This window comes from Podarcis filfolensis (assembly GCF_964270895.1).
Source record: "Podarcis filfolensis genome assembly, chromosome: 1".
Taxonomy (NCBI): Eukaryota; Metazoa; Chordata; class Lepidosauria; order Squamata; family Lacertidae; genus Podarcis; species Podarcis filfolensis.
The window spans coordinates 1807860-1834891 of NC_139604.1; the positions used below are offsets into that span (position 1 = coordinate 1807860).

Here is a 27032-nt window from a genome sequence, read left to right on the forward strand (position 1 = left end):
CTCCCCCACAATAAGGATTGCACCTACACAGGGGGGTGATTATTAGATATAAACCATGGTTTGCCTGTACATTTTGAAGCTCAGAGAATTGTCTCAGTATTGAAATATGATTAGTGCTAGTCATGGGTTGAAGGATTAACAATTTCTAGGTTAATTAAGGACCTTTCCAAATCAAAACCACCCTTTTCAAAAGGGAGAGCACCTTAGCTTTCACTATCCACAGAAAGTGATATATTGCACTGCCCACAGCAAGTTTTTGCCCGGATGTAGTGAAAGGTTGCTGGGATGTCCAAGTCACTGGAAGGGTTGCTTTGCATGTGAAAGCACCAGGATCTTCCAGCTTACTAACTGGCACATGAAGGTGTTTCCTTTAATTTGTAAAAGTTAAAAACAAACTCCTATACAGTATTATGGTAAGTGGAGAAGAGTTGGAAGCAGGCGAGGTGGAAATGGGTACCGAGGGGTTGAGAAATCATATTTCAAACTCAGCATCAATCTTTAATCAATTCAGATTTACACTACAGAGTTTTCGTTTCTTCTTTGAGTAAGTCCTTCTTTTATTTCACAACCCCCCTACCCTGCTATTGTTGCGACAAAGCGACTGTCACTATGTGCATGTCAATCAGGTCCACAAGTCTCTTTAATTATTACTGTGACAATAGAACTGGTCTTCCTCATTCTCCTATTGCCACGAAATACAAATTCCATATTCCAGAATGCAACACTTTCCTGTAGTCGTCATGTACTCCCTTGGACGGCGGTGTTAATTAAAATGTCAGAACGACATTTCTTTCTGCATAAGCGGGTGGTTTTGTTTTCAAAGAAGTGAGCCAAAGCAAGGTGGGAGTAAACCAAAAGCAGGCCATGGGATGATAAGAGAATTACAAATTAAGTTTCACACCTGCATGGAAAGCAGTGATATTGCTGAAACCTACAGCAGGCTGCGCAATCAGCAGGGAACACTGTGGCTTGTCCGGTGCTCCCTGCTGGATTACCATAGACCTGGGTGACTAGGTTTCTAATAAGCTCCATATGCTGTTTTGCTGCCTCTGTTTCTGGCTGCTGTCTCCTGCAGGGCAGCACCAAGTCTTCTATGTGGAACATTTTCAGTAGGAAAGAAAAAATGAGCCTGATCCTAAAATGTTCCATCCAAGCCCCTTAAAGATTACGGATTGTAATACGCTATTGGAAGCTTATATTGCTTTGGCAACATTCCCCTGCCTCCTTTGTTTTTGTCTTATTCCAGAGAATTGTGCAGCCCATCAGATTTGGCAAGGATAAACAAAGCCAATTCAGGAGGAAGGCATTGCTTTCTGAATCAGATTTAGCCATGCACAGTATCACGGGAGGTAAAACAGTCGTTTCAGAATGAGTGCACTGCTACTCACATCACATTTCATTTATTCTGAAGATATAAACACTTTTTGGTTTGGTTTGTTTCTCACTGGAAAGGGACACTTTTTAAACATAATAAAAGTGTACAAGAAATGTACACACACACAAGCATTTCATTTCAGCTCACCACCAGTCATCAAGTTTGAATGTCAGAAAGTGATTGATATAAGACAGAATGAAGCCTGATAAAGCCTGATAAATAGCTGTGTCAATTAATAAATCATCCCATTGTTTTCTGTTTTAAAACAATCATTATAGTTTAACATTCATCACCATTTTTAATCTTTCATGAACTGCTCTCTTCACAGATAAGGATAGTTTTGCTGTCCGTGAAGAATAATGTGAAAATATTGTCTTTGGTGCCTAACAAAGAGCATCATGTACTGAGATCAATAATCTAATGATTTACAGCATAATCAATTGAACAAGTCACAGAGAATCTCTTCTATATCTTTTTTTTAAGTACAACCCTTTAAAAGCTACATATGAATAGTAGAAAGTTAGGAGGGCAGCTTTCCCCATCAGCAGATATCAAAACTGAGAAAATCTGCCCTGTCAGGCTACTATTTAAGAGTCAGAGTTTCCGTGGAGGAAAAAGTTTTGACCTTTCTGTACACATTATTTGATCACAGAGAAGAAATGCATAGTTACGGTAATTTAGACCTGTGTTTACTCAGAAATAAGTGCCAATGGACTCAATTGGATTTACTCCCAAGTAAGTGAGCAGCCTGAAAGACCCAGTGTATATATCTGGGGTGTTATTTGTGAATGGAACAAAGGCAAACAAAATAGAAAAGGAGAGAGATTTAATCAATAATAAGGAAATTTAAAAAAATGGCTAAAACACATTTCCCTTTAAAATCTGGATCAGAAACTCCCTCTCTGGGTCTAAAAAATGCTGATACCCAATTTATTGTTTGGTGATCATCAATTATTTGCTATCCAAGATTCTATCAAAGGTCAGAGGATTTACCCTTCAGGGCTGCAAGATAGGAAAGTCTAAAATACTCAGCAACCACAAAGCGGATTAACACTTTAAAAATCCTCAGCACTTACTTTTCCTGGGTTTATCTGAGCCAATATAAAAGTGATTAGTGTTGAAATCTCACCAAAGTGAGCACTAGCTTATTACTCTATTGCCAGGCATACCTACTGACAGGTAACACTAACCAGACCATTAAATGAGAGTTGGGAAATCACCATACAGATAATGTTTACAAATCTAGAAAAATGAATTGCCCAGATACCCTGGAATGAAGACAGGGATGGGATGAATAAGGACCACAAGCCTTTATTAAGAAACAAACAGCAACTTGTACAGCCATTAATTCAGCCTCACTCATTCTGGGTCCCTATAATTTAAGGTGAGAGCTAGGAAGGCACACCTCCCACCATCTGCCTTACGTGAGAAACCCCACATGACTCACAACACCCAATCAGTCTAAGATCTGGTCCGTTTTCCTCATCCCCAGCCAGTCTTAAGGGATGCCAAAGAGTCTCTCACTGCATCCTTCCCACCCTAGCTGCTCATCTTTATGTGTGATGATCCCCACCAAGGTCCAAGGCTAACTTCCCTTAAGGCTGGTCAGAAGACAGGATAGTTGGGTAAGTGTGGTGTAGTGGTTAGGAGCAGTAGATCTGTTGAACTGGGTTCGCGTCTCCACTCCTCCACCTGCAGCTGCTGGGTGACCTTGGGCCAGTCACACTTCTCTGAAGTCTCTCAGCCTCACTCACCTCACAGAGTGTTTGTTGTGGGGGAGGAAGGGAAAGGAGATTGTTAGCCGCTTTGAGACTCCTTAGGGTAGTGATAAAGCGGGATATCAAATCCAAACTCCTGCTCCTTGCCACAAACCTTGCCTTTGATGGAGATCTTGTTTGGAGGAGGACATAAACCAATGACCTTAGCGTGAGGACAGGTTGGTATAGAGGAAGAATTCATTCAGGTTTGCCTCCTCCCATAATTTCAAGCTTCTCGCACCCTGGGGATTTAATTCCTTGCCCCTGGAGGTCCCGAGGAGGAGGTTAAAACCTTGCAACTTCAGCTCTGAGACATCACTGCCCTGGAGATGGAAGAGCAGAACTGGATAATGTCCAGAATCTTAAGAACTGGAGATTCCCTTTAACACTGACGGAAGCAGAATCCGTACCTTGGATTTGGTCTCAAGAGGAGACCATCTCCAATCACAAAATAGCATGGAAAAGTAATGTGCTACAAGCACAAGCTCACATTCAGAACAAGCAAAAAAGGTTAGACAGTATAGCTTTTGCGTTGGGGAGAGAAAGTGTTAAGGACAAAAGCATTATCGCATTACGTGATACATGCCACCATGTAGCTGTGTGTCTAGCAGTGCTTAGAAAGCATGTGTTTTGTCATTTTAAAAAATGGAAACTGTGACCACAATCCTGAATCTCAGCAGCAGTCGTTTATTGAGGTCAGCAGTCAGCAGACCAGAAACAACCTATACAGTACACCAAAATCCTAAATACGGAACAAATGCAAAACATGTAACGTAGTAACATAAACTGTCCCTCAGTGGATACTAATGACCATTTCACTGTATATTTCATTAAACATCTTTGAGCTGCTACTTGGCAAAACACTATGCCAATTTACAGGATAATAGATAAACAACCAAGCTACAATGCATTGAAATAGCTCACCCCAGTCATCTGATTTGACCAGTTCAGATCATGTGAATCACAATCCTGAACATTTTAGCTTAGCAGTAACCTCAGAGACTTTATTGGGATGCCTGCCAGCTAACTCGTTCAGGAACAGCAGCCAAATTAAGAAAACCCGTAGCTATGACACCCTGTGAAGCATTCACTGTGTGAGCCAGGGACAGAGGAGCAGAGAATGAATATGCCACGTCTAGAAGATGTTCTGCTGTTAGCTCCCCAGGCTTCTTTTGGATAAGACAAGTGTCTACGCAGAGCTCAGCTCTTTGCTAACGCACGCTCAAGGCTTCTATGGAGACCAGCTGTTTCAGCAGCCCAGCGAAGAGCTGGTATCACCCAAAGCAGCACCCAGCAGGAATAATGTGTTAATGTGACATTTATGGGGGGCAAATTAACATAATGCATGCACATTGCTGCCAGAAATGAGAATAGCTTCAAGAGCATTGTGCCACATTGTAGTATGAAAAATACTGTGTTATAGGTAATGTCCTAGGAGTGGATAGATAATCTGTGTATTTGATAACTTGGAAATTACACCAGGTGCTACAGCAGCCATTTGGCAAACACATGGAAGGCAATTTCTCCTCCGACTTTCTGTAGCTCATGGGCATATATTACCAAACACATCTTGGAAAATGCTTTCATTTCTTTTCTGACACCATCTAGAATGGCAACATGTGCACTGACTAGTAATGTTTACCAAATTTCTCCCCATGTGACTTGCTATTGTCTTTGGATTTTCAGGTTCTGAATTACCTGATCTTACTTGGGGACTGGAAGTTAAGTGTGTGAGTTCTGCCAGTCTGATTTGTGTTTTTATTTACACAATTCCGACACGAAAATACATTTGCACAATTCACTACAATTTTCACTATTTGTGTTGTTGTTTCCCGCCTAGGTTACTAATGCATGCAGACATATAAGTATCTTAAATAACCCACCATGCAAATTATCATATCAGGATTCCTTTTAGCACAAATATATATTCATTATGCATGTGCGCACCAGTATCTTGTAAAAATAAAAATACATAAACTGAATCGTATGTCAAATTCAAAGATTTGTATCCAGTGAAGTTGTTCCATTCTCACAGGACTTTTTGCTCATTCTAGGGGTTGCCCAACCTTCTGGGGCAAATTCGGTAAGGTGGAGAGAGGGAAGAGGGAAGTTCTGCTGCACAAGCAGAAGTCCTTGCACTAATGGGATGACTTCACATACCTAAGTTATAAATTCTCCTTCGAAGGAAGGAAGGAAGGAAAGAAGGAGACAACAGGACACAAGAAACTTGTGGAAGAGTAATAAATCAGGATGGGAGACAGCAATTCATTCCTAATGTTTACTAAATAAAGTCAAGAGAGTTTTGTGTTCCCCAGCATATTTCTGTTTATTCAGGTACTGCACACTTATAAATTGCATTTTTTTGCAGTTGCTTGGAACATCCACAAGTAGAACCTTACCCCTGGACATTTATTTCAGCCTTTTAATGCCTCATTTCTGTTGGACTATTTTCCTTTTTACTATTGAATATGTATTTCTCTACAGCTGACTTTTGGAAATGAAAATTTTTAACTCAGTGTGTGTACATGTGAATAATATAGTTCAGATAGTGGGCGTGGGTGCTGGAAATTTCTGTTTTTTTCTTTTTAACTACAATTCTAACACACTTTCTAGAATTTTTGCAAAGGAAGTGACTGTAGCCTGAGATGCAAAAGAATCTGGAGATTTTAGTAGTTCTCCTCTTAACTGAGATTGGATTTTACAAGTCCCCAAAGTTCTTCTCTGAAGCAGAAACCTATGAGACATTTACCAACAACTCTAGTCATTATGCAATTTGCCTTTGATCTACTGTCTTAATTCCCGGGAGGAGAAGGAATCACAGGGGAGCGGGTGAACTATTGTCATTTGCTGAATTTGGCGCTAGGAAAGCCAGGCTGCTGCATCTGGCTGCTCCTTGTTATCAAAATGCCAGCCTTCAGGCTGCTCCTAATTATATAGGTGCGCATTGCTCACGCATGTCATGCTCATATAGCTTTAAGGCCTAAAACTAAGGGTCAGGAAAAAGCAGGCTGAGAATGATAACTTATATACTAAATGCTATTGCCAAATACCAGTTTCTGCATTTGTTCGGTCATGTGGGGAATTGGGACAGGGCTTGGTTGGAAGCTCCAATTTCTTAGGCTCTCACTTGAGCAGAGGGAAGGGGATTAAATCGCACTGGACTTCTCCCCCTCTCTGCCTCAGTTTCTGGGCACCCAGGCACTTTCAGTGGAATTCCTCCTCCCTGAATTGCCTCTCTTAAGTCCAGCTCTTTAATGCTGGTCCCCATGCACTTCTCTTTCTTCCGTATGCCCCTTGTGACTGCAAGATGCCTGACAACAGGGGTTCAGCGTTCTTCTTCACCATCAAGGCAACAGGGTGACTGGTTCCTAATGTGTCTTCTGGCCTTTGTTAATGAGCCACCCCAGCCTCACCTTCTTTCCCTCCCCACTCCTGACACAGGCTACAAATCTACACCACCCTGCCAAGAACCCTTTCACACCAGCACAAGCTGGAAAGGAGTCACATCTCCTAAGGACTCTTCTTCAGCAGTGATGTTGGTTTACTCTGCCCCCTAGCCAGGAACATTTGCAATCTCCTAGCTAAAACTCAAAAGAAGAAGAACCCAGAGCTATGATAATTTCAACTGACAGAAGCAGCAGGCAGTTCTCTGGAGAAGCACAAAAACAAGCACAAGTTCTTTCTGATGGTTAGCTGGACAGACACTATCTTACTTTTACATTTAAAAGGAAATGAATGCATATGTGTTTTAACGTAGTGTAGGGGGGAAAGGAGTTTCAGAAGAGACAGCCCCTAGAGCAGTTTGAGAACATCAAATAAAAAGGCCTCCAGCATGTTCTCCCAATGTGACACCTTTGTTCGTTCAGCCCCAGCCTGCAGGCACATTCCCTGTGACACACGAAAGGTTCCTCATATCAGAAAGATACAAAATACAAATGAATTGCCAACCTGTACGTTCATCTGCCCATCTCCACCACTCACAATTTATAATGGAATATTTATTTACAAATCAGATTGAGGAAGCACTATTTGTAAATGTCACTGAACACCCCAGAGCAGGTAGTGAATGTAGTTGCCTGTCTGTTCACGTTTATAGAAGCAGATACTTTCCTTGCAGTCGGTCTTCAGAGTCCTTCTGTTTATTCTCAGCTTTGGACTTTGGTGTTTTTGTGTGCCGTCTATTTTCATTTCCCACCTGAGTTGCTTCTCTATCTCTGTCCACTTTTTTGTCTCTCTTAATGTATCTACTGTAACATGCAAACCCTACAAGTCCATGCAGACTCTGTGCTTTATTATGAATGCAGAAGGCAGCCATCACACTAAACAGAAGCACCATATTTCCAATTCAATCACATTTCCTACCATTTCCTAGGACCCCTCCTAATGCTGCAAGTTATATGACATGGGAACATTTTGACTGATTGCTTCTATGCCTGGAAGTATCTTGTTGAAATGCTTCATATATACCTACTGCTCTCATGTAAGCAAACAACAAGCACAAATAAATACTAAGCATAGAAGAAAAATGTGTGTACTGCAGAGGTGCTGCCTATGCCTTTAGTATTAGCAGTTTCACAGAGAGGATCTTAAGGGAAAGTAACTTAAATTTTAAAAGAGGATTTCAGTGTCACATTTTCTGCAAGGAAGAGAAGCTTTTGGGGGGATACTTGCATCAAGGTGACATAAAAGTTTGAAATACGTGGGAAATAATCAAGAATGCAATCACTTGCAGCCAGGGGCGGAGGAAGGGGGTGCGGTGGGGGCGGGTCAGCCCAGGTGTCACCACTGGGGGGGGTGACAAAATGCCAGGCAGCACTCACCGCGGGGCCTGCAGTGCACCCGAGTCACGCGTCTCTCCTGGGAGAGACACGGTGGCTTGGGCGCCCACAGGCTCCGCACTGCCCCAAACAGTCCACCCACCCCCTCCCCCTCAGCTGTAGGGCGGCTGAGTGGGAGGAGGCAGGCAGACTCCTCGGAGGCCGTGCGGAGCGTCCTGCTCCAGCTGGCCCTGCCCCGTGGGCACAAGGCACACGTGCCGCCCCAGGCACCTGATCAGCTTGCTCTGCCGCTGCTTGCAGCAGCTGTGTGAAATGTAGTAATGTTCTTCACATTGCTCTGTGAATGTCAGGGTGATTGGCATGAGTGGTCATTTCATCGCACACTTAAGACAACAGAGTTAAGCCATTTCCTGGTTAAGTCATTATGGTCTCCCAGTCTCGGGGTTTTCTGGGGGTACTCAGGGGTACTTAGTACCAGCACCTTTCCCCACATGTTAAAAGTGAGGCACTTAATGTAACAATTTCGAATTTCACTGGCACCTTTCCCCCCCCCTTTCTTTTTCTTTTTAAAAAAGCACTTGGGTCTCCCCCACAGGAAAACTGAATATTCCAAGTTTGAGTCTCAACTTCTGCAGATCTTAGCAGGAGGAGATCATTTCTCACCTCCAAAGCTGTCCCCTCCTATCTACTAGTAGATTGTATCCTGGAAACTTGCATGTACAATTGCTTGGGAGAATTATGGACAGTTCCTTTAACCAATGCCCTACTGCTGACTCTTCATCCCTTGGTCTTAACACCACCATCAATCCTGCAATGCTGCATTTTCATCTCAATGGGTGGCCTCTGCGTCTCTGCTCATCACAGTTTTGATGTTCGACAACACATAACTCACTTTTCACAGGCAGAGAGATCTAGCAGTACAACAAAGGAACGATCAGTCTGGGGCTCCCATGTGACCTGAAGAGATGTACTTCATCATTTTTATGAACACTCCTACAAATTCCTCATGAACTGAAGCTTGGCAAGGAGGAGAAATGTCAATACATTCAAATTACAGGGGAGAAAACATGTGCATTTCCTTCTCATTGGTGCCATTGGAATGGAATCTATAAGGTATACATATTTGTCCCATATTTCCAACTGGGGGGAGTTTCACAGTGCTGTCGGGTTTAGCAGTTTTCTTTGGTTAAACTGCAGCATTATAGCATCTTTGCAATATGTGTTTTATTTACAATTTTCCAACTAGAACATTGTGAAGGTAAACACACTTCAATATACTAGAAGCGCAGTCTGCCTCACATTCCCACAGAGCAACAAGGCTTCACTAGGCCACTGCATTCAAACTGCAAACTATTATATTTATTTTTTTGCTAATTCTTTGTTCTTTAAAATAAGTGCAAGGCTGCTATGTCTTTTTTTTATCGTCATAACAAATTCTTGCTCAGGGCAACAGCAGCAAAAATAAAATCCTGGTTTCTTACATGTTGCACAAAACAAAGTGCAAACAAGTCAAGGTCCCGCGCTCAACAATTTGATCTGTTTAGAAACGACATTATCAAACACTATCTGCCCAAGCAGAAGGATTACTGGGTTTCACTATTTAACTTCCCAGAATGCAAACATTGAAAGAAAATTCTGTTTTGTCAAAATCCATTGAGCCAGCATAGTGCTGAAAGGCTTGGGAGTTTTCCAGACAGATCCCTCGTGCTTGCATTGTCCATGCATAGCCACAAAATATTGTTGCGCCCCTCAGAGGTACCAATTTATATCTGAATTAATGCTGCACCAATTGTTACCCACTTGGACTTTGATTTCTGGTTGAAAGGTTGCCATCTCAAGAAGTCCCATTAAAGAACAATCTCCTTCCTGCAAACAACCTATGCTTGAATTAAAGGAGGGAGGGGCAAATCTGTGCCTTTTGTGACAGGGCCCCTTAGCTACTGTTTTGGAATATTCCAGCGGTTGGGGGAGGGGAGAACTTGCCCCCTATCTTTATTCAAGGCCCCTCTCCACAAGGTCTCTCTTCCACTATGTGTGGGGCTGAGGAAAGTTGTTTTGTTTACTCTGCCTATTCAGCACTCATCCGAAAGACAGCTCAGTAGTAATGTGAATGTTCAGTGAATATCATGCATTTAGTTGAGGATAAACCAAAACTGAGAAATGTAAGTATTATTTTTGTAGCTTTTTAAAAACCCACAACAGTCCCAACGTAGAACTGAATAAAAATGGGGTAGTTTCAAAAGTTGCTCATGGACAGAAAGAAAAACACGTGAGGGGCAAGGAACCTTTTCCAGCCTGAGGCTCAAATTCCCTTGAGGGGCAACTTTCTAGGACTGCACATGCCAGTGGTAGACAGAACCAGGGGCAAAGGAAGGTGGATTAACAAGTGTGACTCTTATCTCTGTACTGTATAGGGCACATCCCAGCCATGCTAAAGAGGCAGAGATTTCTGACCAGGGCTGCATCAATCTAAAGGAAGAAAGCCTCCAGATATCAAGGGAGGGAGGAGAACCTGTTCCCTGGAGAAATGGTTGCAAGAAGAAAAAGAGCAACAAGCTCCAAAAGCTGGATCGGACAAGCTACAAAAAATATCATTCGTCTTTTATAGCACTTTTGGATATTTTCCACCAGTTTCTTCTGAAATTATGTCTTTACAGCCATATCCAAGACCAGGGGTTGCCCAGTTTTGGGGGGCTAGTGGCCGCACTGTGCATTTTGAGAGTGATGTGGGCGCTAGTCACAAAATGGCAGCCATGGGAGCATGTCATAACACAACATAGCTGCCATGCTAGGGCTTGGCACAGCACAAAATTAGACTGAATACAGTCATGGGGAAGCTTTCCTGATAAATGCGTTTCCATACTAGAAAAAAGATCAAGCTGCTGAATTTATTTCTGACATACAACTGTTAATGGCATGAGAACCCTGCTTTCTCCCAATGCTAACAAAAGCTCAAGCTGTGATCCTGTGCCCACTTACCTTGGAGTAAGCCCCAGACTAACTTCTGAAGTATACATGTATACCACTGTACTGTAAGTTAACTATACAGTGATTTTTGATGAGTGTGTGGACAGAAGCTCCTGCACAGCAAGAGACATGTCTAAGAGCCTTACAAAGTTTTCACATTTATTTTTTAATTGCTGCACCTACTAACACTTGCTTTCATTTATCTGCCCCCACCATGGTGCCACCTGAATGGCACCATCCTGCATGGCACAGATGGCCTTCCTAAGCATCTTTCAGTGTGTTACTCCAAAGTCCTGGAGGGATAGAATTGCAGTGACAGACTGATAAGGCAGAGCAATAGAGTTTAGCCATGCTAACGATGAAACACGCTGTCTTGGGACTGACTTGTTTGCAAATGCTTGTGTGCAAGGAGAGAAGAGCTTGTTTACTGAAGATGCAAGCAATAGGTTATCTGAAATACCCCAAAGCATTAGTACAATTGCACAGTTTTTCAGAAAGTGAAGTAGAAAACACCTGCCAGTTTGTATTATTACTGGTGCAATCTTCCTTTTGCAGGCCTTTGTCAGTCAGACTAAGCAGAGAATGAACCCAGGCTTAAGCTGAATGTGCTGATTAACAGGAAGCCAGAGTCAAGAGCACGTGACTGATAATATTATAGCCACCCCTCTGAAGTGATATAACATAGTTTTAATCCTTCAAAGACAACATGCCTAACATAATTAGACATGAAGGGATGGTGTGCCTTGTTCTTGTAATGGAAAGGAAGGTGTTTATTCAAACTAATCCCTCTGCCTCCAAAATCCCATATACTGTATTGCAACCATGTGAAACTTTTAACACCTCCCTTCCTCCCAGCTATTTCACACTCACAAGATCACATGAGGCAAATGAGATACCCTCAGGCTGTGTGCTTCTTGTTAATGGATCAAACAATGTAGAGGATTTGTGCAAACACTGGTATACAAAGCTAACTACACTGGCTAACTAACAAACAGTTGGAACATAAACTAATGAATGTTTTGTGCCTCAGTGCTGGGGACTCATATGGCCACACCTTACAAGTCACGCCTGCATGGAGAGAAGCAGCTCTTGGGAACACTATCAAAGAACAAAAAGAGAGGACATCAGCCATTTTGAGATTTGGGATTTGATGCAGATAGAACTGGACACAGCTGTGACTTCAATTTTCCGTGGCACCACTTTACAAAGTTTACAGCCGCAAATATACACAGTTGACGGAAGCAAACTGCAGGGCCACCTGTCATGGAAATTTATCTACATCATCAGAGGGAACAGAAAGGAGCATTTAAGACATGAACATTTCTTGTGCAGAAAAGAATGTGTGGAGAAGCAGCAGGCTTGTAGCCCAGAGGGCATAGCTGTCAACTGTCCCTTATTTGGCGGGAAACTCCCTTATCCCAGCTGCTGTCCCTTATTGATGATGTCCCTTAAATTTCCCGGGTTTCAAAGGAAGCAGCTCCTCTCCCTCCCTGCCGGCCAGGGAAGAGGGAGGCTCCAACTGTGTTGTTTGGCTGCCTGGCCTGCCCCCCTCCAGCCTCCTCTCACCAGCCTCGGCCCCCAGGAGACCCTCCCTGCCGGGACTGGTGGGAGCCTCGGGCCCTTCCGCCGCCATCCTCCTTGTGGCTGCCGAACTGAGCGTTTCTGCCTGGGGCCCCCCATCTGTCCATCACCGCCGCTCCCGCTAGGCTGTACTGCAGCTGTGCCGCCGAAGGACCCAAATGAGATGGGCAGCCTGGCACGGCCTATGAATTGCTGAGGAGCCTTGAGAGGAGAGCAAGGGCAACCACAGAGAAAGCAGTTCAGAGAGAGGAGGAGGAGGCAGAGGTTCCAAGGGCTAACCATAGAGGGGGAAAGCGGAGGAAGGACCACAAGCGCTTCTCCCATAGATTTGTAGTGGTAGACTAGCATAGATGGTCTGATCTGCGGGTTTACTTCAGGCACTATTTCCCCCCCCCCTTCCTCCTGCCCCGCCTGATGGAGCTGAGAGCTGCAGATGGAGCACGAGAGAAAAAAATACAGAACTGCAGCAGCATCTTCGTAGCTTGGACTTCGTTTTGCGCGAAAAGTGGTTGCTGCTTGTAGTTATTTAATTGCAGTGTTTCGTCAGCTGGTGTCTTGAGCAGCAACCTCTGGAAACGAAGGACTAAAAACCAGAGCTGCTCTCCAAAATTACCTGGTCCCTTTTAACTTCATATTTCAGCTGGTTGACTAAAATCCCTTATTTTGGCTGCTGATCCCTTATTTTTGAGGCTGCTGGTCCCTTATTTTCAAATCTGTAAGTTGACAGCTATGCCAGAGGGGCTGCTTGCACTCAGCCCCCATGGGTTCAGTGCCCAGTTTCCCAGGAACTTACATTTTTGGGGGGACAGCGGTGAGGAATTATGAGCAGGAACCTGTGCAAATAGCACATGCCATTCATGCATCCACACTAAAGTTAAGGACTGAACAAGACTGATGTCAATTTCTCTCTCTCTCTCTCTTACACACACACACACCCACACCCACACACACCCCTACTAGAAATGCATTTCCCAATACCTTCCGAACTGCAAAAACTAGATGTTTATAAAACAACACTTAGAATAGGTAGTGCTCAGATGCAAGATAGACTTTAAAGCCAGTAAAATCCTCAAAACATGTACAGCAATAACTGAGTTTACAAATATACTTTTGGTTAAAAGCTGCCAAAATATTTAGCTCCAATACAAGACCAATGTAAGTCAAAAATAAAATGCAGCCCTTCAAAAATGGAAAATAGTAGAAAGATGTGTACAGTGGTACCTCGGGTTACAGACGCTTCAGGTTACATATGTTTCAGGTTACAGACTCTGCTAACCCAGAAATAGTACCTCGGGTTAAGAACTTTGCTTCAGGATAAGAACAGAAATCGTGCAGTGGTGGTGCAGCAGCAGTGGGAGGCCCCATTGGCTAAAGTGGTGCTTCAGGTTAAGAACAGTTTCATGTTAAGAACGGACCTCCCGGGGCAGGAGAGTGCTAGAGTCATGTCTAGTCAAGTTGCGTCAGATCAATTCCAATCTGTTACCTCTGAGGATGTGGACAAGCTGCTTGGATGAGTGAAACCAACCACCTGTCTCCTTGATCCTTGCTCATCCTGTCTTATAAAAGCTAGCCAGGAAGGGCTAGGTGATGGGCTTCGTGGGGTGGTGAATGCTTCTCTCTGTGAGGAAGCCTTCCCAGACCCGCTGAAAGAGGCGGTTAGATGCTGCCAATATGGCCAACTATCGCCCAGTCTCAAATCTTCCATTCTTGGGCAAGGTGATTGAGCGAGTGGTTGCTGAACAACTCCAGGCACGCCTGGAAGAAGCGGACCATTTGGATCCCTTCCAGTCGGGATTCAGGCCTCATCATGGGACTGAAACTGCCTTGGTCGCACTGGTTGATGATCTCCGGTGGGCTAGGGACAAAGGTGAGAGCTGTTTCCTAGTTCTGCTGGATCTCTCAGCGGCATTTGATACCATCGACCATAACATCCTTCTGGACCATCTAGGGGAGCTGGGGGCACTGTCATACAGTGGTTCCGCTCCTTCCTCCTGGGCCGTGTTCAGAAAGTGGTGTTGGGGGATGAGTGTTCAGACCCCTGGGCTCTCACTTGGCGGTTCCCTCACTGCAAGAAGCCAAGTTACAGGGAACCAGGCAGAGAGCCTTCTCAGTAGTGGCTCCCATCCTGTGGAACACCCTCCCACCAGATGTCAAAGAGAAAAATAACTACCAAACTTTTAGAAGACACCTAAAGGCAGCCCTGTTTAGGGAATCTTTTAATGTTCAATAGGTTACTGTATTTTAGTGGTTTGTTGGAAGCAGCCCAGAGTGGCTGGGGAAACTCAGCCAGATGGGCTGGGTATAAATAATAAAATTATTATTATTATTATTATTATTATTATTATTATTATTATTATTATTAATTTGAAGTGCAAAGCAGTTCCCTGCCCGTTAAATCTACTGGCCAAATAATATTGCCTTGGACGTGATCACTATAGAAACTTTTCTGGGGCCAGCCATAGAAAATACCGGAAGCTGCAGAAAGAAAACCATGCTCTAAATTATAATGGGTCTTGAGTTGTGGCTGTGTCACTGCCCCAGACCATCGTATCACAATGAGCTGAGCAAGATGTCACAATAGAAAATTAGTATCTCCTCAGGCTGAAATACACCAAGCAACATATGCAATTAATTTTAATGGAGCCTGCCTGGGAAGAGGGCACAGGAATGACACCATGGAGAAGCAACACACAAACCTTAGTGAGCCTTTTGGACCACACACAAGCAATTAGGCATAGAACTGTACACTCTAAAGATCGAGGACAAAAGGAACCGTTGCCATCCTTGCTGAGCACTAGGGAATAATCAGTGCCTGAGAAATAAATATACCCATATTCAGACTATATATTAATTAAATTAGTATACCACCCATCACAGTGCAGTTCACAACACAAAACACATGTATGTGTGCACAATTTTGCTCCCATGGGAAGCAGCGGTGGACTTTGAGAAATGACTCCGGCTGCTTTGCCCCACAATGTTGCTGTGAAAAGATCATGGAGCATCCCTGGGAGGAGAAACAGGGCTACCCCGTTGATCTACTTGGGACAGTGATGTGCCCCCCCCCCCAATGCTCCTGGAAGGGTGTCCTTCCATAGAAACACTGTGGAGTGAAAAGACGATGGACATCACTAGGAGCACGGCAAATTCTGTGACAGCTAAACGGCTTTTGGGGGAGGGGAGAAGCCTCTTCTGCGTGCTACAAATCAAGTCCCCTAGTCCTGAAATTTGTGAGAATTTTGCCAGTTCACCCTTGAAAAGTGGGGAAAGTGCCCCCCTACATTCACAGTGAGAAAATGGAGCTTGCAGGGTAGAAAGGCACCTTCAGAACAGCACTAGTTTTAAAACAGGCAATTCTTTGCTATATTATGGGATGCTACCAAAACATACTGGAGCAGGAACCGGCAAGCCACTCCAGCATCCCTGCCAAGAAAACTCCATGGATAAAGACAACAGGCTTGCCTGGCGTGCTCTGGTCCATGGGGTCACGAAGAGTCAGACATGACTAAACGACTAAACAACAACAACCAAAACATACAGAAACATGTTGCATCCCAAAGCCAACAAGTTTAAAATAAAAATAAAAAACCAAACAGCATTACTTATTTTCACATGCATAATTTACAAGCACTGATCTCCACTCACTTGAAAATACGGGACACTTCCTAAGTGAGTTATGTACATTCTTGCTTTTCCTCACCTTTGAACATCACAATGGAGATCTCCCATCAGGCGCTATCCAAATGCGCTTTAGTTCACACAAGCCTGCAGGCGCACCACTCTATGGGGCCAACGTGTCTCAGGCCCCCGAGAAGAGCTTTGTCCGCCCTGTGATCAATTACTTATAACTCTACCAGACATCTCACTCTCTGATCCCCCCCCACAAGCCATTAGATGTCATTTCCATGGTCTTCGGTGAAATATCATCCGTGTGTTTGCCTCTCTGGGCTTCTTTGGGAGGAAGAGCACAATATAAAACAAATAAATAAACAAAGCAGGGCTTTTTTTCAGCCAGAACTCAGGTAGGCGCCATGCCATTATAAGAGAACAAGGGAGGCATTCTTGGTGAGGTCTGGCACATCTTTTTCTAGAAAAATAGCACTGCCTCTAACAATGAGGGATGGGGGATAAATTCAATTCAGTTTGCATTTAAAGGTGAACCTATCTAATTTGCATTATCTGAAGCAATACAAGAACTGAAACACAGCCATCCTTCAAAATTTGCAGTTCTCTAAATACTACAGTGTAGTCCTTCAGCTAAGTAATCTGTGTTCTCTCTCTCTCCACACATACATACATACATTGCGCGCACACACACACACACTCAGGTAAAATGTTCATACGGATGCATAAATTACAAAAAAAACATACAAAAATGCATTACTAGGGAAACTGCTTCGCAAAAATGTGTATATTAGGGAAAAATTGCATACAAAACTTTATATTTAGGAATTATCACTAAAATGTTGATGATTATCATGTGAACTGAACATGAGAAAGTGAGGAAAACCAAAGAGAAATTGCAAGAGATAAAACTTTTCCCATTACTGCACTGCCATTCTAGGGAAAGCTTCACCTACCAAATTTCTGCCTGTCAGTGCTCCCACTGAAGGAACAGGCTCCCTGGGAGAAAAAGATAACACCTGTATGGAGGTATTTGTTGTAGACTGAAGTATCAAGATGCTTCTGTGTACATTTTCTTGTACACAGAAAGACCAGCAAGTTCACCTGCCAGTAGAATCAAACAGCTCTATTAAAAGGTCTTTCCCTTACCAGTCAAGTTCTTCAGTCCAAGTCGCCTTAGTCCAAAGCTACCATCCTTTTTGTAGTTAAGGAAGATGGCCAATGCAGAACGATCATAGAGTTTAGTTCCACGGATGATGCGCAGATTCTCCAAGGGAAGGTATTCAAATTGATTCAAAGCTACCAAAACATAGCCAGTGACTTCTCGGATAGACTGCAAGAAACAAAAACATAATTTATTTGCTATTTAACATTTCTAGACAGCTTTTTTAAAAAAATAACTTAAATTCTCCTAGGAGGCTTACAAAGCATGCTAAAAACAACACAGCATTAGCATATCATTTAAAAACAGACTGAATTAATACAATTCCAGTCAATGGCAATCTATCCATAAAAACCTGTTGAAGCATTCCAACAGTCCCCTGTGTGAGGACTGCTATGATGTAGCCCCTAAACGCCGGCAAAGAAAGAATTAAATTGCCCCCATGAAATCATTCAGTGACTTTGGTACCATCACAAAGTAGAGAAGGGTCAAAGTCATTTGCACACAAAAGGTCCCAGGTCCAGATCCTGGCATCTCCAGGCATGGCTGAAACCCCGAAGAGACTACCAGTCAGTGGACCTACATTCCTGAGTAAGATGGACGGTTGATCTGACTCAGTCGGCAGCAGCCTGCTGTGCCCTCCCCCTGCCAAGCTCAACACTTAGGAATAAGAGAGTAATTCGCTTATGCAAACAGAAAAAGTATGCCCAAACCGTTGATTCAGATATCTGAACACACCGCCAATCAGTATAGCCGAACAGCCAGAGTGTGCTCACTTTCTTATTTGGGACTCAACCATACAGCAGCAAATAAAACGTTTTAAGTGCAATATACAATGTGACGCAAGATGGCGATGGTGAGCCTTATGGAAAATTCAATGCACCACACTGACTACCCCTGGCCTCTCTGGTCAATTCATCAGCCACAACTTAGCCTCCAGATCCTAAATTGGATACATTATCATTCATTATTTGGCACAGAACTGAATTCCCAAGTCTTCTGACCCTTTGCCATAACCCAAACCTAATGGTCATGATCATGCAAATATCACTCACACCACAGTATTCATTTACAGAGCATCTGATGCAACTCAGCAGCTTAGAGATCTTTTCCTCTAATTTGCCTGGGAAAGAGCTACGTTGTATTCATTTTTTGTATTTTCTGCCCGACTCCCCCACCCCCCACTGACTGAAAGCATCGTAGACCCAAAGTATTCAGGGTCCACTGAGGTCAAAGATCCAAAGATTCTAAAGCAAATTTGCCCTATGCGGTTTTCTGACTCCGCTCATCCATGTGAATGTTAGACAAATCCCACTTCCCTAGCCCCCACCACAAACATCTCACCTACTGCTTGGAGAAGATCTCCATGGGGGCAGTGTGTTCAGTTAGTGAGGAGCAAAGAGAGGAAGCAGCTGCCTTCATGCCCCACTTGGACCTCCTGGAAGTATCTGGCTGGACCCCTTGAGAAACAGGATGCTGAACCAGATGGATCCTGAATCTCATCCAGAAGTACTCTCTAACGTTCCTGTGGAACAGTCTTGTCTTCCGGGCTGGCCCAATATATTTTACTGCGTGCAATGAAGGGTAAGATGATGCCTCGCCCCTATACTGCTTTCAGAAGCTGATGAGACTGCTTGTTGAATTCTGGCAACAGCACATCACCTGGAGGGCAGCAAGGTAGCTTGTGGGATATAGAGCTGGCCACCTGGCATACTGTCCTCCAGCACCTTACTGCTGCAACTCACTGCCTGGCAACTCAGAGTTATCAGTAGTGGTGGGGGAGGGGTGTCCATTGCCGTCCTAGCTTACCAATCTTGTGGGTCACTGCTGCTTTCCAGGAGGGTGAGGAGCTCAGTACAGGGATCTCAGCATGTGATGACAGAGCCAATCCAATTCTACCTTCCACTGAGCTCCCCACATCTTGTCTCTTCCCCTCCAGGTAAGCAGCTGTGTTGGAAAGCCAGGAGAGCCACAGAGTGTCATCTGTGCCACTCCACCAGCTGCTACTGACTGCAAGATGCAGCAACAATGCCACCATGCATCACATGAGCAGAGTGACACAGGTGTGGCATCTGCCAGGATGTGTGGCCCGGTTGCCTCTCTCCCTGCTTGCCTGGACAAGGGGCTCTCTCAACTATACTATGAGAAGGGATTCAATGAGACAGACACATTGCCCAAATCAGCAACAAGCAAGCGTAGCTGCTTGGCCAAAGAGGACAAGAACACCTGGAAGGACTCATCATTGCTGCCCTCCTGCAACTGCTGCCTGAGGTGGCTATTTCATTCTGCCTAATGGTAGGGCTGGCACTGCTTGGCTTCATCCAGACCAGAAAACCAACAAAGCATATGTCTGCATCAGAACATTTACAATCTCCATTGCAACAGACCTCGTTTGTAAATGCAGACAGGAAAATTAAAGCTTTTTGCCACATCAATGCCTCGGTTGTCTTTGAGCCTGTGTTTTCATCTGGAAAAGGCTGAGGGGGAAAGGCAGGGATTTTCATCTTCCAGCATTACTACCCACAGAAGCAAAAGTCAAGTTGCAGTTCTTCCACACCCTGAAAAGGATGAGCTGACATCTGAACTCTGAGCTTGTGAAGTGCAATCCTTCCCAGTTCCAAAAGACTTAATTCAAACAAAAGGTTGGTGACTGATAACTTCTGCTCTTTAAGATAAAGCTCCATCCATTTACACTTCAGGGGGAAATGCGCCACAAGCAGGATACTCTGAATCTTTTGAGCTGCTGAAGCTGTTGGAAGCAACTCCTGCCCCTCCTGTCAGAGCGAGCTTTGGCGTGTACTTGAATGAGGCAACAAAGGGAGATGCTGAACCATCTGTTATCTCAGTGGCTTCCAATGTTTCTCTCCTCGCCAAAGAGCCTCTATCTAGACCAGGCTGAGGAAGTGAGAAGAGAGGCAAAGAGGGAAGGGGGCAGCGGGTTCTGAATGGACACACCCTCACGTTGGACAACCCTGGCTTGGCTTCTTTTTAGAGCAGCTGTGTTTGCATTGACAAGAATAACAAACTAATCGTTCCACCTGTGGCGGATGCAATTCAGTGATACTTTGGAGAGGGGAGGGGAGATTACTGCACTTCACTTTGAAGTCAGTCATCAAATCTAGCAGAAGGTTTGCCAGTTCTTCTAAAAGCAATTCATGTAAACCAAAGGCAGTGGGGGGGTGGGGGTGGGGAGACTCACAGCATATTTGGAAGCCAGATGGCAGGCAGTTTCATATATGAAATTGTTAATTAGTAATTTCACAGAACCTAGTAGCCCAAATCTGTACCCAACATCAAATGAGTAAAAGACTTCATGGTCTAAAAAATAAATAAATCTCTTGCAAGGCTGCAGACCCAGGAAGCTGGGCTGAAAAGTAAGAGCTTGTCTGTAAAGAGCAGGGGTAGATCAGCCTTTTCCATTTTGTGTCATGAGTTCAGGTATAAGTCTGTTCCAGTCCATTTTCTGCAGATTTCATTTTTTTAAAAAAAACAACAACAAACTGCTCAGAAAGACTATGCACCTTTTGTGTGTCCTTTTCCTAAAATGCTCATTTTTAAAATGAATTTCCTGCCCAAAAACACTTTGGGGAGTATGCTTTTCTATGTAATTTGCCTTCAGATCACAAGCTAACTTCAAACGATGCTTTCAGATCCTGGTTTGCAGGCCCAAACAAAGCATGGCTAGTAAGCTTGGTCAGGTTTGGATGAACAGGCAACCAGAACTTAGCTGAACTAACCATTGTTTAGTGCAGGGGTAGCCAACATGGTGCCCTCCACTTGTTGCTGGACTACACATCCCGTTACCACTGACCCATGGCCGTGTTGGCTGGGGCTGGCAAGACAGAGACCAACAACACCTGGAGGTTAAGTGTCCTATCCAAACTGGGGCATTATCTTGTAGTCCCCACAGCAACCCTATAAGGGAGGCCTTTGCCTTACCCCATAGTATATCCCCCCACCAGAACTCTTGGCAGAACAGAGAATTTGATTCCTGAACTATAGGGTGTCTAAGGTTCTATATAATGGAAGTTTCCATAGTTGCTTGCCGAAGGTAATTGGTGATTGAGTATTTATAAGCCAGCAACTAATATGTAATTAAAATATAGAAAGGAAAAGGCAGATTAATGAACAGTAGATTGTTACCCCGAGTCCTATTACAAAGGATTAATATCAACGCTGCTTTAAAAGTGGAAGGAATTGGGAGGTAGCTCTAACAAGCATTGCACACTATGCTTGTGACACAGCCAAATAACAAGGTTGTCCTTGACCCCAGGCAAAAAGCAGCAAATTCCTAAGGCCATTGTTGAAGCTGGTGAGCATAAACATAATGTATATATAGATGCCCATGTAACAGCTCTCCAAATACATGAGAGAGAAAACAAGTGTGAACATCAAAGTAAGTTAGCAGATCAAAGAGGAATTTGTTAACATGCACTGAATTAAGTTTAGCTCTAACAGAAATGCCAGATCTATAGCAGACTGCTCTTGACTCTGCAAATGGAAAACCATGAAACTCCGGGGCCTGGTTCTCCCTGAGGTAGCAAACCTGTGTCTGGGCTTTTCAGCCCAGCAGGTGGGGGAGCACATGATGGGATGCTCTTCTGTGCAAAAAAAAAGAGAGAAAAACCCTCACAAATAGCATGTCAAGGAGAAGCCAAAGGCAGAGACCTCTCTCCGACATGCTAATTTTTTAAAAGCAAACACAAACCCTTCAGCGAGAACAAAGTTTGTTCTTAGCAGCAGCAACAACTGCTAACTAAATCTATAAATGGATATATATTTTAAAAAAGAAAATCTAAAGTATATTGGAGTAAAATAAAATCTTGCCCAGAATATATATATTAATCATCTGTGGCCCCCACCCCCATGAAAGGTTCCACTCAAGTATGACAGAAACATTTCTTTTAGTGGTTGCTACAAACTTATATCCACTTAATTATACATTAAATACACCCCCCCCAACGTCTCTCATCAAGCCATTCCATCATGTGGAAAGATGAAGACCAGATTTTCTGAACTCAATGAACAAACTAGGCAAGGCTGCTATACTTAAACTGCAATCCTATCCACATTTACCAATGAGTTAGCCCCACTGATCTCAATACAAAGCTTAATTCTTAGTAGATGTGTACTGGATTGCTGTAAGGCTTCAATTGTAAGAACACTTGTTTGTCTATTTGGAATAATTTGTAGTCTGCTCTCCCCCCACAAAGGAGATCAATGTGGAATATACTGAAAACAGAAAAAGGCATTAAGGAGCAACAGCAAACAATAAAATTCAAAGCAGCCGAAAAAATCTAGCAGGACTCACAAACCTGATTAAAGAGAAAGGTTTTACCTTCCCTCCCAGTGAAGAAGCCATACTCAAGACTTTACTCAAGAGAAAACCCCACTGAATTTGATGGGAGCTGCAGTAAAAGTACAGGGCCGATCCAATGGTGTTACTAGGGAGCTCAGACTCACTGTATTTTTTAGTGTCTTCCTAAAGTCTTGAATCTAGTTATTTTCATTTTGCCTGGGGGAAAGTTGGGATAGTCAGGGCAAGAATGTTCTTCTTTTGCATTGCTGACCTTGTTCCCTAGAATTACTTTTTTCAGAAGAGATGCTTTTTCAAACAGAAACAGTCCACTTGTCAGCAGCTAGAAATGACTTTTGGTTGCTTGATGTGGCAAAAGGCATGTTGCAGATGTGCAATTTGGTGGCAAATTGGCCAAGGGGGAAGCTGACTTGCGCGGCAGATAAGGCATTGGGTTGGATCCTTCAGTAAGTGGGCATTTCCCTAAAAGGGTTCAAGAAGCGATGTTTCTGTTTGGGAGCCCACATGGGGGCTGATGGGCCATAGCACCCTTCCCAATGGCAGACCTGGTAGGGTTGCCACAATTTGACCCATTTCATGGGGCGGACCTCAGTCCAGGGTCACCTTAGCCATCCAGTCAGGTGGGCTAGCTGATGCCATATTCATACGCAATGCCTTCACCAAAGCTTACTTACATCTGTAATCAATAAAAGCAGTGGTCTATTTAAACCCAAATACCGATGGTCTTCTGCCTTATTTTGCCTCTTGTCCATCTTTTCTGGGCTGTGCACCTCCTACTATTGGGTATGCCAGTAGATCTGCTGTATCAACTCTGAGTCTGGAGACTTTAGAACTTGACCTGCTATTCTTCAGCTCTCCAAGTCTTGTGTATTTTGTGATGTGTCAGAAATGTCCTTGTCTACCGCAAGCTGAGCCATTCTCCTGTGAATTCCTTTGGTGCTTGTTGCATCAAAATATGTGGAAACTATAGCAGACAGATTGAAAATAGCATGAGTTGTCCTCTGCCTCTCTTTGCTAGGACAATAGTAACAGGAGATACACAGCCATTACAGTGAAGGAGAAAGAACTAAGGCATGTCAACAAAGTCTGACCATTTGTGCTACATACACATACTATGGACTGCTGATTATGAAGAGCCAACAAAGTGAGTTTGCACCAAGGTGAGTGTCATTAAATAGTATGGTGGGTAATAACTAACAAGTTGGTGTATATGGCTAATAATGGTTTCATATGGAACAAAGGACAGAGCTAAATGTTTTGTACGTATGAATACATGCAGGTGTGTGTTGGTATTCACAAAGTTTCTGATCCTCCAGTACCTAGAGAGGACTATACATCAGCTCATGCCATACTACATACGTTACGGGCAAGAATCCATGATCAGCAACTAGTTTTTATAGGGAATCATATAAAGAAAAGAGTGTGGAATAGCAGGCGAGGGTCTCTTTTTCTCCCATGCTCTATCAAGTGGCTGGCTGCCAAGTCCACAACCTTCTTTAGCTTCTGAACCCAGTTACTTTGGAGGAGTTACCCAGAGTTACCCAGAGGCCCAGTTTGGACCATGGACTACCCGTTCAAGAGCCCTACTTTATGGCATAAAAACACCCAAAGTTCATATTGTTTGGCTATAGATATGATGACTGGTGGCTTGCCATATTGATTCTTGAGGTCCTCTACAGCTTTTATTTTAATCCAAGGTTAAAGTCCAAGATTCAGTCCTTGCCTTCCCTCCAACTGCAGCATGGCAGAAGGGTTGAGTCCCTCGATCCTCTCATCCTTTGTAGTAAGGTAAGCAGGAAAAAGATGGGGAGAGGAGGGGGTTAGAGATTTGGGGCTTACAGGTGGGGGTAAAGGGGAAGCATCAATCCATTTTGACTCAGGGTAAGCGGAGCTATTTTCTGAAGTCCGCTCACCTGCACTGGTGGGCAGTGTTGCAGCTAGGCTCTGGATGCACAAGTGGCCCAACAAATGGCTGCCGCTATTGGCCAATGCTGGCAGCCCTTGGACAGTCCCCTGGCAGCGGGCCCAACCAGCCAATGGGGATGCTTGGGCCCGCTCTCAGGGATCATTAAACTGTGGTCTGCCTGGCAGTCTTTCCTATCTACTCTCTTGAATGGAGACAGAGAATTCACTCTGGTTATTATGCATATGGATATTATGTATTCATGTATTTGGATCTTCCTTAATGTGATTCATTTGAAATAGTGTTTATTGCATATTTATGTATTTTTATTATGGGTTTTTTATTTTAAAAATATCTGTGGATACCAAGTCATATATAAATGGAAAGACTAAATAATAATAAATTAGTGGTGATGATGATGGAACTTACAGTTACCAAGTTCAGAATAGACAAGAGAAATACTTTTTGAAACAATGCATACTATTTAATATATAGAATTTAGAACCAAATGAAGAAATGAGTTTGTTAAGAGGGAGATAGTAAAAGCACAACTTCAGGCAATACCAATGAGACGGAAACATGAAAGGTACCTAAAGAAGCCAGGGTGGCTATCTAAAGAACTTTTAACTGAGTTAAGATTAAAAAAGGATGTGTACAAAAAATGGAAAAGGGGGGAAACCACCAAAGAGGAATTCAAACAAATAGCCAGCACGTGTAGACACAAAGTCAGAAAAGCTAAAGCACAGAATGAACTCAGGCTTGCTAGAGAGGTTAAAAGCAGCAAAAAAGGCTTTTATGGGTATGTTCGTAGCAAAAGGAAGAACAAAGAAACAGTGGGGTCACTCAGAGGAGAAGATGGTGAAATGCAAACAGGGGACACAGAAAGGGCTGAACTCCTCAATGCCTTCTTTGCCTCAGTCTTCTCCGATAAAGAAAACAATGCCCGACCTGAAGAATTTGGAGCAAATGATTCAGCAGAGGAAACACAGCCCAGAATAACTAAAGAGATAGTACAAGAATACTTGGCTAGTTTAGATGTATTCAAGTCTCCAGGGCCCGATGAACTGCATCCAAGAGTATTAAAAGAACTGGCAGATGTGATTTCAGAACCACTGGCAGTCATCTTTGAGAATTCCTGGAGAACAGGCAAAGTCCCAGCAGACTGGAGGAGGGCAAATGTTGTCCCTATTTTCAAAAAGGGGAAAAGAGAGGACCCAAATAATTACTGCCCAGTCAGTCTGACATCAATACCAGGGAAGATTCTGGAGCAGATCATTAAGCAAACAGTCTGTGAGCACCTAGAAAGGAATGCTGTGATCACCAAGAGTCAGCATGGATTTCTGAAAAATAAGTCATGTCAGACTAACCTGATCTCATTTTTTGACAGAATTACAACCCTGGTAGATGAAGGGAACGCAGTGGATGTAGCCTACCTTGATTTCAGCAAGGCATTTGACAAGGTGCCCCATGATATTCTTGTAAAGAAGCTGGTAAAATGCGGTCTTGACTATGCTACCACTCAGTGGATTTGTAACTGGCTGACTGACCGAACCCAAAGGTGCTCATCAATGGTTCCTCTTCATCCTGGAGAAGAGTGACTAGTGGGGTGCCACAGGGTTCTGTCTTGGGCCCGGTCTTATTCAACATCTTTATCAACGACTTGGATGATGGACTCAAGGGCATCCTGATCAAATTTGCAGATGACACCAAACTGGGAGGGGTGGCTAACACCCCAGAGGACAGGATCACACTTCAAAACGACCTTGACAGATTAGAGAACTGGGCCAAAACAAACAAGATGAATTTTAACAGGGAGAAATGTAAAGTATTGCACTTGGGCAAAAAAAATGAGAGGCACAAATACAAGATGGGTGACACCTGGCTTGAGAGCAGTACATGTGAAAAGGATCTAGGAGTCTTGGTTGACCACAAACTTGACATGAGCCAACAGTGTGACGCGGCAGCTAAAAAAGCCAATGCAATTCTGGGCTGCATCAATAGGAGTATAGCATCTAGATCAAGGGAAGTAATAGTGCCACTGTATTCTGCTCTGGTCAGACCTCACCTGGAGTACTGTGTCCAGTTCTGGGCACCACAGTTCAAGAAGGACACTGACAAACTGGAACATGTCCAGAGGAGGGCAACCAAAATGGTCAAAGGCCTGGAAACGATGCCTTATGAGGAACGGCTAAGGGAGCTGGGCATGTTTAGCCTGGAGAAGAGGAGGTTAAGGGGTGATATGATAGCCATGTTCAAATATATAAAAGGATGTCACATAGAGGAGGGAGAAAGGTTGTTTTCTGCTGCTCCAGAGAAGCAGACACGGAGCAATGGATCCAAACTACAAGAAAGAAGATTCCACCTAAACATTAGGAACTTCCTGACAGTAAGAGCTGTTCGACAGTGGAATTTGCTGCCAAGGAGTGTGGTGGAGTCTCCTTCTTTGGAGGTCTTTAAGCAGAGGCTTGACAACCATATGTCAGGAGTGCTCTGATGGTGTTTCCTGCTTGGCAGGGGGTTGGACTCGATGGCCCTTGTGGTCTCTTCCAACTCTATGATTCTATGATT

The 27032-nt window shown here is 43.7% G+C and overlaps 1 protein-coding gene across 4 annotated transcripts in view; it reads right to left on the bottom strand.

Moving 5' to 3' along the window:
• Nucleotides 1-27032, bottom strand: part of ERBB4 (erb-b2 receptor tyrosine kinase 4) — a 799874-nt gene that overhangs the window by 344399 nt on the left and 428443 nt on the right. For all 4 annotated transcript variants that reach the window (XM_083626464.1, XM_083626462.1, XM_083626465.1 and 1 more), the window contains exon 3: nt 17232-17415. In XM_083626464.1, coding sequence (XP_083482590.1) covers nt 17232-17415 — 184 coding nt within the window. The remainder of the gene's footprint in view (nt 1-17231; nt 17416-27032) is intronic.